At 44.8% G+C, this 17,088-nt stretch overlaps 1 protein-coding gene across 5 annotated transcripts in view; it reads left to right on the top strand.

Moving 5' to 3' along the window:
• Window positions 1-16,577, top strand: part of ZNF608 (zinc finger protein 608) — a 101,122-nt gene extending 84,545 nt beyond the window's left edge. For 4 of the 5 annotated variants that reach the window (XM_032476616.1, XM_032476615.1, XM_032476619.1 and 1 more), the window contains 7 exons: window positions 5,661-5,748; window positions 6,272-8,726; window positions 10,391-10,808; window positions 11,375-11,547; window positions 12,856-13,009; window positions 14,901-14,982; window positions 15,563-16,577. In XM_032476616.1, the coding sequence (XP_032332507.1) occupies window positions 5,661-5,748; window positions 6,272-8,726; window positions 10,391-10,808; window positions 11,375-11,547; window positions 12,856-13,009; window positions 14,901-14,982; window positions 15,563-15,569 (3,377 nt within the window). In that variant the 3' untranslated portion in view covers window positions 15,570-16,577. Of the gene's footprint in view, window positions 1-5,660; window positions 5,749-6,271; window positions 8,727-10,390; window positions 10,809-11,374; window positions 11,548-12,855; window positions 13,010-14,900; window positions 14,987-15,562 lie in introns of those variants that run through there. The other variant, XM_032476618.1, reaches the window with a different exon arrangement.
• The last annotated feature ends 511 nt before the right edge of the window (window positions 16,578-17,088 follow it).

The raw sequence follows: 17,088 nt of genomic DNA, 5'->3' as shown, positions 1-17,088 counted from the left end.
GACCCTTCTCCTGTCTTCCAGGAGCAGAGTCTAGTTGGAGGAGACAGGCTGACTGTGCTTGCAAGTGGAGGAAAGTGTTCACGTGACTGCATTGTAAATTAAGACAGTCTCAGCAGCGTTCAAGCAGTAGCAGTTTACTTGCTATTCGTGTCATAGACTGACTGCTGGATGGGGGTTCACCTTGTCATAGGTTCCCAGATGAAGGAGATTCTGCCATCTTCTTATGGCCTGCAGGGTCACTGTGGTCTTGTGCCAGCCAGCCGGAAAGGGGAGATCAGACGAACACGCACAGAAGATTCTTTTGGGCCAGGCCTGGCACTGGAACCCAGCGGTTCACTTGCCTTTCATGGAACCAAAGCACAGGGCCATGTCTAGCTGGTAGGGAGGCTGAGAAAGCATCTCGCTGTGGACTCGGAGAGGAACCATGGATTCTGGTGCGCAGCCATTGGGGAGAACAGTTGGATGGAGTGTGGTGGAGACCCGGGAGGGAGTGGCTGTATTGTTGGGGTTCTTTTGGTCACTTAATTTTTTAATTTGTTTTTAACACCTTCATTGTGGTATGGTTCCTGTACATTAAACTACACATATTTCAGATGTACACTTTGATGAATTTCGATAGATGTATACAACAGTGACACCACTACCACAATCAAGATAGCTAATATGGGAAGTGGCCGTTTTTTGGTGGTGTGCTTGGTCTGTGTGTCTGGAAAGGATTCATAGAGGAGATAATGTTAGACTTGGTCTCTGTTTGGTCCTCAGTTCATTAGGAACCTTAACTTTCCTTGGGGATTTGGATGAGGCCATCTTTAAAGGCTTTTTTCCCCAGGGGAATTAAAAGTGTGACATCAGGAATTGTTGAAGAAGCTTGTTTAGGCTGGAGGGAAAAAAAACAGAGGGCAGCTGGAGGTGGCAGAATGTCGACATGGCCATTGTCCTTGTGTGACTGTCAGGTGAACTGTCTATAGGGTATCACAAGGTGCAGCCAAGGTCTGGGTGTTCAAAGATTTTAGTGCACAGCCAGGAACAACTTTTAAACAAGGTGGCTAGAAGAAAGCGGGACAGTCCTGGGTAGTGGTGGGAGCCCGCCCAACAGTGATGAAGCAGGAGGGAAAAGGGACACACAGTATGAGGGCTGTGCACGCCTCACCTCACAGCTACCACATCCTTGTATCCACGACAGTGCTCTCAGCCTTCAGTATCTTGTGACCTACAGGTTTCTACTCTTATTACCAGTTTTCCTTTCCATATTACCAATGCAGATTCCCAAAGCAAGTCGCTGCTTGGTTGCCTCTGTTTCAGTTACCCATCACTGGAACAGTTAGCCGAGGCCAGGGTTAGGGTCACTTGTCCAGAGGCCTGGTCACCTCAGACTTCACTCTGAGCAGGGCAGGTACTCTGTAAATCACACACTGGGTCTCATTCATTGAGATGGATTAAGGGGTCTGCTCTCTAGTGTGGGTGACATGCAAACTATACTTCCACTTCTGGGATAATACAGGATATGCCTTTGTTCTGTTACAAGCTTGCAGACTTACAGGTATAGAGTTTGGATGGAGTTACAGGCTAAACATGGTTGACTCCGTAGCACCAAATAGGTGTTGCATACCCTGTAGGTGCACAGTAAATGCTTAATGGGCCTGGCCATCTCTCTGGGAACACTCAACTGCTAAGTAGTGACAAGAGGAAATAACACAACACTGTGGATAGGGAATCCTTATGGGATCTCAACAAAAAAATTATTTGCAACACAACCCAATCCCCATCACTTCAATACAGCATAGGTGTAGAAAAAAGTCACACTGCAAGCATCGTTTCGTTCAAGGCAGAACTCCATGCCTCCCAACACAGCTAGCCCATCTTCCCAAGAGACCTATGCCCAGAGCAAAACTGAACACACAAGCATGGGCCAGCCCAGAATGAAGTTGGGTTATAGAGGTAAGGAAGCGGGCGGGAGTGAGGTTACAGAACATAGACAACATTCTTACTAAATATCCCATAGGTAATACAGCAGCTTAGATGGTGTGTTGGTGTCTAAGAGAGTCTTGATACAAAGAAAACCCTGTGTGGTGAGCACACTCAAATGGTCCATTGCTCTCTTCAGCTGTATTTTTACTTTATTGGTTATAATCTTCAGATAGTTTCAAAAATAAAATGTTACAGGGAAGGCAGTATTAGCATTTTGAGAAAGACCATGCCCAGTCTGTTGGTGGAAAGGGACGATAACAAACCTGGTGGGATACATGAGAATTTAAAGATGAAAATGACTTGTATAGCATGTCCCTAGCACCTAGCTCATAGGCCAGACATTTGGAAGAATAAATGTGCAGTAAAATACTAAATCTTTTTGGAATAACTGTACACTTATTTCTAATTTATATCTGATAAGCACGAACCATAACTATGCCTAGATTTATAAAATTTAAAAATGGACTTGTAAAGGGCTAATTTTCATGTTGGGCATTTAGGCCTTTAAAAAGTATAGTCTGCTTTATACGGCCATGGATTACAAAGTGTTCACGATGTTGAGACGTCAGCAAAATGATAAGCCGTTTATATCGTTTAGAGCTAAAACGGTACCTTCGTACTTGGCCCCTTATAATAGCATGTTGTCTAAACATAGACTTCCTGACAAAGAAACAGGACACTTTGTAGTTTATGTGAGAAGCATTCCTTAAGCCTTCATTGCAATGCAGAGATTTGGCCCTGTAAACATGTGCGTGTGTATATTCACGCGTAAATTCTAGGTGGGTATAAATATTCTGTGACATCATGGACTGGATTGTGCATATAAAGAAAAATAGACCAAGCACACGTATTTAATTAGAGAAACTTCAAGATCTTTCCACAAGTAGAGCATTTATTTTGAGCACTTTGGGGATTCTAGAAAAATTAGGCCGACTTATTAAGGCCCTATGAAGTTGAAAATGGACTTTTCTTTAGGATTTTATTCCCCCTAAGTGCTAACAATGATGATTTTAACAATACCCCCTTTGGACTTAGATAAGGTCTGCTTGTGTGGCTTCTAGAAACAGTATCAGGCGATGTGAATAGTTTTGCAGCGTGGAAGTTGCAACTTGTGTTTCACCTACGTGCCAGCTTCACGCAGTTAACCCCTCCCCCCCCCACACACACACAACCAGTGATTAACTGCGTGTTGGGGTCCCTTCTCGCCGGACCCCACTTTTTCCTTTGTCCTGTTTTTGAGGCCACGAATTCAGTGTCAAGCGTTGGGAGTGGGTTTGCGTGTTGGGTGGAGCTGCGCGGCGTGGGTCGTGGTGGGAAACCCGGCCCTGTCACACGGACAGTAGTAGCCTTTCATCACAAGGACCTGCTGGCGTTGATTTACGGAGCCGGGCAGCCCGCTGTCCCCGAGAGAACCTGCCCCCGCCTCGTGGCTGGCCCGCCACCTTGGCCGCCGCCTCTTCCCCAGGCGATGCTCCTTTATCCGCCCCCATCGCTGCCCCGCTGCTCCGGGCGGCCGCCCTCGGCCCAGCCAATCAGACGCCGGCGTTCCCAGCAGGCGCCGGCCAATCCGAGGCCAGCGTTTGCTGGAAACGCGAAACCCTTAGGGGAAAAGCAATAACAAAAGCCTTTCACTGCAGACAAATGTTAAGTGTCTGTGCAGACTTTTCCTGTTTTTAATTTTATTACTGTAAGAATGGAGGGTTTGTTGTTTCTTTCATGTTTCCTTTCAAGCAATTTTAATTATACATTTGTGCTACATCAGGGACTCTGGAACGCAGTGATTCAGCCTATTGCATCTAAAGTTAAAATGCAGTAACCTTCTGGCGATACAGATACATTCCTGCACTGTAAATATAGCTGACATGCTAAAGAATTTTAAGCAGCTGCAAAGGTCTTTGACACCACACACAGTGCCCCAGAGAGCAGATGATGAGAAAAACAGTTCTGTGTTCCCCTTCGCCTTCTCTCCCGCCCCCTCCCTTTTCCTGAAAGGATGTGCTCATAAAAGAATCCTTTCCTCCAATTGTTCTGTCTTGTGCAAATTTTGACCAAATGCCTAACTGCAATTGATTCTCATCTCAGTATGAATTTTTATACTCAATGGCTTAAAAAATTTTTTTTTCCCCTAAAGGAATTAGAATGGAATCAACTGTGATTTGAGGGAGTGCTTGCTTTGCTTCATGCAAACTACCCCCACCCCAACACACATACTATTGATACAGTGAGTAAATTCAGCTGTCACCTAAGTAATAGTAACACAGACCATATGGGAAACAATTTTTAAATCTCTTTTTGAGAATTTTGAAAGAAATCCTCTCTTCCTCACTACTTGAGTCCCAACCATTCAAATATTTTACCTGCTGTTTAAGACGTTCCCAAGGAAATGAGTCTTACCTTATGAGGTGTCCCTTACCATAAAGGAGTTCAATACAGGTTTTCTGCAGAATTCAGAATGGCGATGAGCAGGTGAGTAAAACAGCTAGAAACAGACTTTGAGTATTGTCTCTTGGTGTTTCCAAGAAGTGTGTGTGAGTTGGGGAGGGGGGTGTTGAGTAACAAAGGCACACTTAAATACTTCACTTTTTTACCCTCATATTTTATATATGTCTCAAAATCTAAGTCCTTTTTATATATGCTTTAAAGGAGCGAGTTAAAAAAATTTGGAACCTGTCCTCTAGAGAAATAAAAAGGATGTTATATTTTGTCTCCCTGTGACATTTGGTATACTAAGTGCACTTAAGTTTAGTAATTCACAGATGCAGTGCTAAATTAGATTGTCTGTCTGCAAAGCAGTTGGGAAAAGCAGAATGGCTTGCAGGAAACAAGTGTGTTGGTTTTGAGATTTTTTTTTTCTAATCCTCTGTGGCAAATGCTTACTAAAGTTGATTCTAAAGATAACCCCAAGGGCAAACCTATTGTGCACATTTATTTTCTAAAGAGGGCTATTTTGGGAGTCCTTAATATGAAACAAGACCAAACAGTGAAACAGATACCATAGGGCTGATTCTTGTCTCACAAAGCCAGAGAGGGAGGATTAGGAAGAAGAAATCGTAGCTGATTGCTCTCTGGACTCCAAGCCCCCGCTTCCCCCTACCCCCAAACCTATTTTTGTGCATGCACATCATTTCTTTTTCTAAATAAAAATCACCATTATTTTGTACTGTTGAACTGGAAACAAAACCAATGACTTTCAGTCACCTTCTGGTTTAAACACTGGTAACTGGCGCTTAGTTTTTGTTGGCCGCTTGCCAAACGAAAGCAATTATGTGTAATAATAGAAAAATTAAGAGGTGAGTGTTGCTGTTTTACAGCAGGACATGGCAAAAACCATTTCCTTCTGTCAGCAGTATCTTGATTACGCTCTCACACGCAGTCTTACCCTTTTGTACCACATGCTTGCGCGTGTGTGCGCGCGCGCGCGCACGCACACACACACACACACACACACACACACACACACACACACACACACACACACACACACACACACACACACACACACACACACACACTGTTTCCTGTGGGTTTTCACTTGAGGTCACTGAAACCAGAAAGAGGAAGAATGCAAACCACAGCTTTTGAAAGCAAATGAGAATGGAGCTTTGCTGGTAAAAAGAATAGTAATAATAAATGAACTGGAAATAGAGTAATTGGTGCTAACCTTGGTCCTTCTTCATTCCCCACTCCTGCAGGTGTCCTCGTGGTCAATGTCACGTGGAGGAACAAGACTTACGTAGGGACCTTACTGGACTGCACCAAGCACGACTGGGCCCCTCCCAGGTATGCACAGGGCCTTTGATTTCAGGCTCTGTTTTCTCTCCTCCTTCCTCTTCTTCCCCTCTCTTTCCCCATCCTCCCTTTGCAAGGAAACCATAGAGAGAGATTAATAATACATAAAAGTCTGTCTGTAATTGAAACCAGGCAAAAGAGCAATGAACAGTTCAGGACTGAACACAGTAAAATGCAGATACTGGGTTTCTTTTCTGTAGGGAGTTCTCTACTTCCTGCCCCTTCTCTTTCTCCTTTGTTCTCCTTTCTCAAAACAGGAATTTGAACTAGATTTGAAGCTTAGCTACCCGAGTTGGTTTTCTTTGGTTTGCTGAGAGTGGATGTAAGCCTTCGGTAGCCTGTTCTTTTGGGGGTATTGAAATTCTCAGTGGAAGAGTAGGATGTCTTTTCCTTCTCTGGGCCCAGCCCTGGAGTTTCTGGGGTGTTGACTGCTCTCTACCACCTCATGTGCCTCGTGATTTCACCTGGCTCCTTTGGAGATGCCCGTTTTGACGTCTGTTCCTTGCTTCCCCAGGTTCTGTGAGTCACCAACCAGTGACCTGGAGATGAGAGGGGGCCGGGGCCGAGGGAAGAGAGCCAGGTCCGCCGCAGCCGCCCCGGGCTCGGAGGCCAGCTTCACAGAGTCCAGAGGGCTGCAGAACAAGAACAGAGGCGGGGCCAACGGGAAAGGGAGGCGGGGCAGCCTCAACGCCAGCGGGCGAAGGACACCCCCGAATTGCGCGGCTGAGGACATCAAAGCCAGTCCCTCCTCCACCAACAAAAGGAAAAACAAGCCTCCAATGGAGCTTGACCTGAACTCCAGCTCCGAGGACAATAAGCCCGGGAAACGCATCCGCACAAATTCGAGAAGCACCCCCACCACCCCTCAAGGGAAACCAGAGACTACTTTTTTGGACCAAGGCTGCTCTTCTCCGGTGTTGATCGATTGTCCTCATCCAAACTGCAACAAAAAGTACAAGCACATTAACGGCCTCAGGTACCACCAGGCTCATGCGCACTTGGACCCGGAGAACAAGCTAGAGTTCGAACCTGACAGCGAGGACAAGATCTCGGACTGCGAGGAGGCGCTGAGCAACGTGGCCCTGGACTGCAGTGAGCCGAGCGCAGGTGTTTCGACCTACGAGCAGGTGAAGGCGCCGGTATCCCCTGGCTCGGGGAACCCCCCGGGGACCCCCAAGGGAAAGAGAGAGCTGATGAGCAACGGTCCGGGTTCTGTGATTGGATCGAAGGCTGGGAAGAATTCGGGCAAAAAGAAGGGGCCGAACAATGACCTGAACAACCTCCCGGTCATCTCCAACATGACGGCCACCTTAGACAGTTGCACTGCCGCAGACGGAGGTCTGGCTGCCGAGATGCCCAAACTGGAAGCGGAGGGATTCATTGACAAGAAAAACGTGGGCGAGAAAGAAAAGGGCAAAAAAGCCAACAGTTGCAAAATGGACAAAAACCTCTCCAAACTCAAAACTGCCCGGCCCATCGCCCCCGCCCCGGCCCCCACGCCCCCGCAGCTAATCGCTATACCCACCGCAGCTTTTACCAGCACCACCACGGGGACCATCCCCGGGCTGCCCTCCCTCACGACCACGGTGGTTCAGGCCACACCAAAGAGCCCTCCGTTAAAACCCATTCAGCCAAAGCCCACGATCATGGGGGAGCCCATCACCGTGAACCCAGCTCTCGTGTCGCTCAAAGACAAAAAGAAAAAGGAGAAGCGAAAGCTGAAGGACAAAGAAGGGAAAGAGACGGGGAGCCCGAAAACGGAGGCGAAGCTGGGCAAACTGGAGGACGCCAAGGGGGCGGGGAAAGACTTATCCGGGCATTTTTTAAAGGACCATCTCAGCAAGAGTGAGGGGCTGGCCAACGGCCTGTCCGAGTCGCAGGAGAGCCGGATGGCCAGTATCAAAGCCGAGGCTGATAAGGTTTACACTTTCACCGACAACGCCCCCAGCCCCTCCATCGGGAGTGCCTCGAGGATGGAGTGCAGCGCTTTGGTGAACGGGCAGGCGCCCATGGCCCCGCTGCACGTGCTGACCCAGAATGGGGCGGAGGGTTCCGCCGCCAAGACGAGCAGCCCCGCCTACTCGGACATATCGGATGCTGCCGATGATGGTGGTTCTGACAGCAGGTCCGAAGGCATGAGGTCAAAGGCCAGTTCCCCGTCCGATATTCTTTCTAGCAAGGACGGCGTTGTCAAAGGGCATCCTTCAGCTGCAGCACAGTCATCGCAAATGAAAGAGTCCCACTCTCCCTATTACCATGGCTACGACCCTTATTATTCTCCTAGTTACCTGCACCCTGGGCAGGTGGGCGCCCCTGTAACTGGGAACGGCGGTAGCGCCCAGGGAATGAAGATCAAGAAGGAGTCCGAGGAAGATGCAGAAAAGAAAGACAAGGCAGAGCAGCTGGAGGCCAAGAAAGTGGACCATAATTCTGCATCCTTACAGCCTCAGCACCAGTCGGTGATCACGCAGAGACATCCGGCCCTGGCTCAGTCACTGTATTACGGCCAGTATGCCTACGGGCTCTACATGGACCAGAAGTCTCTGATGGCCACCAGCCCGGCCTACAGACAGCAGTATGAGAAGTACTATGAGGACCAGAGGCTGGCTGAACAGAAAATGGCCCAAACTGGGCGAGGAGACTGTGAAAGGAAAAACGAGCTCCCCTTGAAAGAGCTGGGCAAGGAGGACAGTAAACAGAAAAACATGCCGTCGGCCACAATCTCAAAAGCTCCTTCTACTCCGGAGCCTAACAAAAACCATTCTAAACTAGGGCCGTCAGTGCCTAATAAAACTGAGGAGACAGGTAAATCGCAGCTTCTCTCCAATCACCAGCAGCAGCTTCAGGCCGACAGCTTCAAAGCTAAGCAGATGGAAAACCACCAGCTTATTAAGGAGGCTGTAGAAATGAAATCTGTCATGGACTCTATGAAGCAGACAGGTGTAGACCCAACCTCGAGATTTAAACAAGTAAGACTGTGGAGCGTGGCCCCCTCAGGGAGACAGCAGTGTGAGACTCATATATGGCTGGGCTTGATCTCATTTGATTTCTTCCCAGAAAATCAACCAAGGGTTCCTTAGGCTCGATGCCTCTTCTCTTGAAAGATATTTTAGAAGGTTTTCTCAGGAGTTCTTGTGTCCTTTTAAAATGTACACTGCTCACTAGTTCCTCTTCATCTTGTGTAGTAAAAAGAACCTGGGCCATGTGCTTTGGAGACTCGTGTTCCCTGCCATTAACTAACTGAATCTGACGAGGTCTTTTAATTTCTCACTGAGTCCATAGTGCGGGAATTCTACCCCGTGGTGGCTGAGTTCTCTTCTCACTCCGAGATTCTGAGTCTGATCACTCAAATAATTAGTTCTTTGGTATTTCCAAATTTATTTTGGCATTTTCTAAGAATATTCAGATGGGGTCCTTAAGTGCACATTTCCCCCTCATCTTTTTCATGAAACCCAGGTGTCTTGAGGTCCCTAGACTCCTGTGTTATGCTCTCTGTTAAGGGCCCGAAAGTAGGGCTCAGTGCTGCTCACTTGTGAGGCGAGCCAGGGGTCTGGGTGGACGGGTCACAGGCAGCCACCCCGGAGCCCTGTGGTCAGTCAGCCAGTGGTTAAATGCGCGAACACCTGAAAACCAGTCACCATGAAATCAGACACGTGCTAGTGCTTTCTGTCACGACTCAGAGACATCCTGACTGACTACTGCAGTCCCACAGGCATTAATTCTGGTATTTCCCAGCTTCCCCAACCCCCACGCTGCTCCCATGCTTAGATGTCTCCTGTGACCCAGAGCAACAGAATCCATTCTTGGTACCCATTTCTGCCCCAGAGTTGGGCCTTAAGCCTTAAATACCCATTGGGTTTATATGATGAATGGGATGGGAGGGTCACAAAGGCCATTGAAGGATCTCAGTTTCCCCACTTATGGAGGCCTGAATCCGTCTGGGACTTCACAGGGCTGCGTTTAGGACCATACAATTTGTGGGGGTCGGGGGTTATGGATGCTTCAGTTTCCTAATAGAAAAACCATAATATGTACTGTTAATCTGAAATTTTACTTTGATTAAAATGTCAGCACATGATGGGACGTGATCCAGTTACATTAAACCTCAACTGCAGTAGATAAAGAAAACTATGAGGAAACCACAGGTTTCCCTACCCCCGCCACCACCCCGATATGTTAATTGATGTAGTAATTACTTATATTTACTGTTATCAGCGGGAGCTGGAGTTTTTAAAATTCTTTTTACCTATGTGAGAGAATAAAAGGAAAATGAGAGTTAGGTGAAATACGTCTGTAGAGGTTATTTAACGTTAACAAATGACCTTTAACAGCCCAGCTCTGAATTCTGGCAGAGCTAAGTTTGGAAGCCCAGCTCCATGCACTGGGCAGCAGTGTGACCCTGATATTACTTGAGCTTTAAAAGCTTTAGTTTTGTCATTTGTAAAAGGAATGATTAGCAATGCCGGCCTCAGACAGTTATTACTTCACGAGAGGAGGCGGTACAGCTCTTTGCTTGGTGCAAACATAAACAAATGTTAACGTAGTAGTAGAAGGAACAGTAATAGTGCTGTTGTGATGAATGGGTATTTCGGAAAAACTGAAATTGTAAAACAAATCTGTTTCTGAAAATCAGGATCCAGATTCAAGGACGTGGCATCATTATGTCTACCAGCCCAAATACCTGGATCAGCAAAAGTCAGAAGAACTTGACAGAGAAAAGAAATTGAAAGAAGATAGTCCCAGGAAAACTCCCAATAAAGAGAGTGGTGTGCCCAGCCTTCCTGTGTCATTGACAAGCATCAAAGAGGAGCCCAAAGAAGCCAAGCGTCCAGATTCTCAGTCCTTGGATGAGAGCAAGCTGAAAAATGATGATCGGAAGACTCCCGTAAACTGGAAGGACTCTCGAGGAACGAGAGTGGCTGTCTCCTCACCCATGAGTCAGCATCAGTCCTACATACAGTACTTGCACGCTTATCCTTACCCACAGATGTATGACCCCAGCCACCCTGCATACCGGGCGGTTTCTCCCGTCTTAATGCACAGTTACCCTGGTATGTGTTGTGGGTTCTCACTCTGTGGGTGGGAGGAGGCTGTGTTCAAAATATCAGCTGTTTTAAAACTCAGGATAAATTAGATGCTTCAAGAGTAGCATTTGTTTTGCTTGTTTTTATGCTGCTTAAGTCCCAAAGATGAAACTGATTTAACATAAGATTTTTTTTTTTAAGATGAAATGTTAAGAGTCTTTCTCTGTGGTTTCCATAGGCTCCGAGGGTCGGCTCTAGCTGTTAGACTGACAGATACTTTATTGCCTGTGAAAGTATTCAGAGCACTTACTGTCATAACCGTTACTGTTACTGTTCCTTTCACTTAAGCAGACACATAAATGTATGAAATGGCTCTAAGCTCAATTCTGTTTATAACCTCCCTTCATCAGGATGAATTAACTGGGAGAAGAGAATCAGAGAACCTAAATACAGTTTAATGATGGTGTAGCCCTTTCTTAATGTAGTTCCCTATTTTAAGCTCTCTGACTCTCATCCCAAATTCATGTAATCCAAATTTTTTTTTAAAAAGATGTCGCCCCTAACTTGGTGTGGCGTTTATTGTTTATCTGCAGGGGCCTATCTCTCTCCAGGATTTCATTATCCTGTTTATGGAAAGATGTCAGGGAGAGAAGAGGCAGAGAAAGTCAATACCAGCCCTAGCATCAACACAAAAACAACCACGGAATCGAAAGCACTGGATCTGCTCCAGCAGCACGCTAACCAGTACCGGAGCAAGTCTCCCGCCGTAAGCCTCCTCTTGTTGTTACTTAAAAGCACTGTGTTTTTGAGGGGAGAAAAGTGCTAAGCTAGAAGACAGTCTTGAAATATAAATGGTTTTGGGACCCAGCTGTGATTTCAGGATGCTGTTTTATTCTAGTATATAAAGAATGGAAGGTTGAAAAGTAAGATGCTTTCATACACAGGGGGAAAAAATTGTCAGCACGTGTAACATAGTAGTGATTTTTCCGTTGGAACATTTATACCTTGCTTTCCCAGGAGGACCCCTGCTAGCCAGATATTTAAATTTATAGGGACCGAGCTTTGATGTGCTCGTGTGCCAGAGCGAGTAACTTGGCTAAGGAGTGGCGGCTGCATCTGCTGCTTTGGCCTTGACTCATGGACGTGTCCCTATAACTCTGCTGAAGTAGCTTGGGCATGTGTATTTGTGCAAGGTGGCTCTGCTCCCACCCTGCCCTCCAAAAAAGGGCGATTGCTACTCCTAGAGACTGTTGAGAAGACAGGTTAAAAACAAAAGTTGTGGTAGTTCTTGCCTCCAAAAGAGAGGTTTGGAGTAAATGGAAATACAGGTTCTGTGACTGTGAGTCTGTCTGCCTGAGACCCTATAAAGAGAAAAGATGATGTATGAATCTTTTCCTGAGAGGACTTACTGTGCAAAGGGTTTTTTTTTTTTTTTAAGTAAGAAAAAGGACTTTAAGAAAAGAGTGATTAAGTTCTAGTGGGTAAAAACATCTCAGAAAACTTGAGCCTTAACACAGTTATGATTTGGGAGAACCGGAGCTTCTCTGAGTGGTCCGAAATTGAGAGACTCTGGAATCCTTCAGAGGTGTAGGACAGTCATTTCCTCTGCTTGCTCTCAGCATGTGATAGTAGAGTGTCTGTTTTCAATGGAACATAGTAGATAAAGAAAGGTTTAAAATTATGACATAGATTCTTCTCACAAAATTAATTAGAGTAGAAGAGTAATCAGAAGGCTGGACCTTAAAGAAGTCTCTACAACTACATTTTTGCCTCCATCCCTCTGTGACAGGTGTGTCTGGGAAGCAGGTGGGTCTATTCTAAACCTGCAGTTGTGAGTGAATATAGAGATCCTCTTATGTCAGTCGTTTGAGGAAAACATGGATGCTGTGTTGGCTTAATTCCAGCTGAAACGAATGCCTGTCTTTTGAAATGATCTGCGATTAATAACAAATTTTACATATCTCTGTATGTACTTTTTAATCATTAGCACGTATCGCTGAAAGGACAGGTGGTTTATGACTCCTACTAACTGTTTTGTTGGAGGATTAAAGGGGGACCTCTGTTTCTGTTGCAGCCCGTGGAAAAGGCTGCAGTGGAGCGGGAGCGGGAAGCGGAAAGGGAGAGGGATCGTCACTCCCCCTTCGGCCAGCGCCACCTGCACACGCATCACCACACCCATGTCGGCATGGGCTACCCGCTCATCCCTGGTCAATATGACCCTTTCCAAGGTCAGCAGCGCTGTCGTCCCTGTGTCTCTGTTCACCCCACTTTGGAGAACAGTTGCCAAAACCACCTTTCCTGCCTTAAAATAAAAAGGTTGAGCTTTGAGTTAACAATAGCTCTAGGAGGGTTTTAAAATATATTTCTTTTAATTTGTTGTTGTTTTTGGTGGGGAGGGTTTTTAATACTTTTTCTGGTATTTCCTTGTGACACAACGAAGGCTATTCTCACACCCTCCATTCAGTAGAACACAACATCGTGTTCCACTGAAATGGCTACCACTTAATAATTGTCACTTGTTGTTATCAGCACACCCTGTTATCTCACACAGGGTGGCGGCCAGTGTCTGGGGCAGTGACTGCAACAATCAGAAGATCAGATAGCTGCTTCTGGGAAATGTGGAAAACAGGGAGGGTCGGTGGGAGGCTCTGGGGAAATTGCTTGTCCTGATCTACACAGGCCTGGAGGTTGCCCTCTTCCCCATGGTAGTAACGGGAGTCACATGATTGGGCTCAACACTTCTTAGAACCTAATTCAGGGACTCTTACAGCCCTTCACTGCTGTGACCCTTTCAGTAAAGAGGAGAGACATTTTTAAAAAGCCACAGAATCGACGTGGGGAACCTCCGGTTCGTGGTGTTTTAGTGGCGCGTGAGCCCTTCCTCCTGGCTCTGTCACCTCCTGGCAGGTGTTTACCAGCAGATCACATGGTAGCATCTTGCTGTCTGAGTCAGCTTTGGCTGCCGTAACAGAATACCGCAGTCTTTAAGGCTTTAAAGGACAGGAATTCCATCTTAGTTCTGGAGACTGATGGTCTGTGATCGGGTGCCAGCGTGTTTGTTTCTGGTGAGAGCTCTCTTCCTGGCTTGGAGGCGGCCACCGTCTTGCTCTGTGCTGCTGTGCTCTCTGTGCATCCGGAGGTGGGAGGGGGCGAGAGAGACTTACTCTCTCGTGTCTCTTATAAGGACACTAATCCTATTGGATCAGGGACCTACCTTAGGGCCTCATTTAACCTTAATTACTTCCTTGCGGTCCTGTCTCCCAATACAGTCACGCTGAGGGTTAAGCCTTGCACATAGGAATTTTGGAAGGACACAGTTCGGTCTGTAGTGCTTGCCAAGTTGCCTCTTACTCTACAGTCTGAATACAAGATAATGTATTTGCAGGTACTTCCAAAAATAGGAAGTGCTCTACAAATGTGGAGGTCATTTTAGTTTATTCAACTCAGGTTACTTGGTGGCAAATAGTGGTATTAAAAGGGAACAGAAAGAACATAGAAAGACAGTCATCTCCCTAAGGTTTGCATCGGTTTCCTCTATTTTTTTCCAGAACTGTTTTCTATAGAATTTAGAAGAATTTCCTATTAGGCAGCTTCCTGCCATTTGAAGCTGTTACATTTTCTTACTGCTACCTTTCTCTTGCAGGGTAAAAGTTGAGACTATTTCTAACTTCAATTCAGTGATTCCATGTACCTTATGGGATGCATTGTGTTCAATCACTGGGGAAAACGTTAACATGATAAAAGTTATTATGAAACTATTGTATTCTAAGCAAATAGCATGTCGCTTCTATAATTCACTGTGACTTTTGATTCCTGTTGTTACCTGGTACCTATTATTTCTCCTGAGCTTCCTATTCATGAATGCGTGCAAACCATTTAGCACCATGCAGAGCCAGAGAGATGGGATGCTATATTCTCTTTGAATAGCTATTAAGAAAACCGCAGAGTATTCAATGAAGGGATAGACTGGTTAGACCAAGCAGTTTGTTCTCTGTCCTTACTGTATGAAGCATCTCATGTATATTTAGGAAAGGACAGATTGCCGCTTTGGGGTCTACAGCCCATCACTACTCTACCTTTCCAAATGTCACAGGAACCCTGCATTTTATTCCCCATCAGGCTTGACCTCTGCTGCCCTCGTTGCCTCTCAGCAGGTTGCTGCACAGGCATCTGCATCAGGAATGTTTCCTGCACAAAGAAGGTAAATATTCTTACATTTCAAATCAGTTTTCTGGATGGAGACATCTTAATGGGTGGGAGGAAGCAAGTGTAAGCTTTTTAGACCAAAAACTTGGCTCCTAAGGGTATGATACTTTCGTAGTGACTGTGCTTATGATCCCACTGTGCTTCACAGGCGCCTTCTATTTCGTGAACCTCATTTTTATAGCTGTAATGTAGATAAGTAATTAACTGAGCAGTTTTTAAGACAGTTGAAAGTTTCTTAGGTTATCTTCACAGCTTTGTTAAAATAATCCACAATGACTCCCTTTGTCTTATTGTGTTTAAAAATAAAATTGGAAATGGAGGAATTTATTTCCCTGATGCTGGAGGTAATGTTTGTTCTTCGGTATTTTTAATTATCCCTCAGGTTGTTTCAAAAAGGAAAATAATTTCTTTTTCATGATGCATATATCATTTCCCTTGTGTCCATTCACTTGCTATGGAATTGGATTCCATGAATTGCATAGAATTAAAATAAGCCTATCAATCTTTCGGTTTTCATATTTTCAGTGTCAAATGTGGGTAGAACCCGTATGCTAAGGTTTTCTTTTCTTTTGCAGAGAATAACAAGATTGGAAATGTACATTGTCATGTGACTGGATCACATGGGGAAGCGCTTTATACAGACATCAGTTCCATGGTGTTAATTTGAAATGCCTTAATGGCAGGCAAAAACCAGTCATTTCATTTTTGTAAATTACAGATTTTATCACAGAGTTGCAAATGTTGCTGTAATTAAACTTCTGTTTTATATATATATGCGTATACATATATGTATATATACATATATATATATATATTCTTTACTTTTTGTATCAGTAACCAGGCTCGCACACACAGGGTCTGCTGCCAAGTCGCAAACCACTCAGCAAAGGAAATTTAAAAAATGTATTTGTCATGTTGCAAAGTGTTAGCCACAAAAGGCTGCTTACTTTCTTTTCCTTTTCAATTGTAAATAAATAATGTTATGTATCAGTGTGCCTGAATCTTGCATATCCTTCCTATATTTCCCGTAAGCCCCTCTGAAAGGCTAACTGTGATGATGACACTTTGGTACAATTTAGATGTCTATTTGGTGGCTCCCGTTAAGACGCATCAGTGTAAAATGTTCCTGTAGTCACTGTTTGTACTTGTGTATTGTGGGAAAAAAGTACTTTTGGAAGGCATGGGGTTGCCAATACCACAAAAACTGTGTTGTATATAATGTAAAGATTAAAATGGGGAAATAATGAGCATCTGTGAATAATGAGGTGTCATTTTTGATAATCTTGAATGGCAAATAACCCAATAGCCTGCATACCAGAGACATCTGTGATTGTTCTATTACTTGAATAGTCTTGCAGTCCTTTTTCTTTTCTTTCTTTCTTTCTTTCTTCTTCTTCTTCTTCTTTTTTTTTAATGTTTACAATTATCCAGTTTTAGAAGAGAGAGACTTTAACGCCATTGCCTGGTTACTTGTTTTATGCTGTAATCTAGTTTATTTTATGTAAAATGTATATTGAATGCTTTCCTTTTTTATACCTGCCTTAAATAATTTGGCAATCAGAATTAAAAAGGTTTTTTTTTTTTTTATAATGGCTTCTTGTCCGTCTCATGTTATTTCTAGCTGGCTGAGAGCAAGTCTAATTTTCAAAGAAAGGTTCCTTCATATTACAGATGTCCAATGCATTAAGATCTGGTACACAGATACTAACTTCTCTTATATGATACCCAGGTTTAACAACCAATAGTGGGTTTAATTCAGTGGAAACATGGGTGGATCTTTAGTGGGTATTTACCCCAAACATGGAGCATAATATCACTGCAGATTGGTAGATAACAGCTTTCTCTGGTACAGAATGATATTCCAAATATGTTGGTCTTGTGACTTGTGGACTGTAGGTAAAATGTATAAAAAGTTAGTCAGCTAGCCATTTATTTGACTTGTCATTAAATTGTTTTAGTAGCATATGCTATGCCACATGTACAGAATTAAATGCTTCCTGTTTTTTTTTTCCTTGCCTCTCCTTCTCTCCCTCCCTCCTTCTCAACAAATACTTTCTGAGCACCTGCTTTATCCAGGCACTGTCTAGATGCTGAGATACAG

The sequence above is a fragment of the Camelus ferus genome, chromosome 3 (assembly GCF_009834535.1).
Source record: "Camelus ferus isolate YT-003-E chromosome 3, BCGSAC_Cfer_1.0, whole genome shotgun sequence".
Lineage (NCBI taxonomy): Eukaryota > Metazoa > Chordata > Mammalia > Artiodactyla > Camelidae > Camelus > Camelus ferus.
The sequence above is the reverse complement of the archived record's forward strand: the minus strand, read 5'-3'. Positions and strand labels throughout refer to the sequence as shown.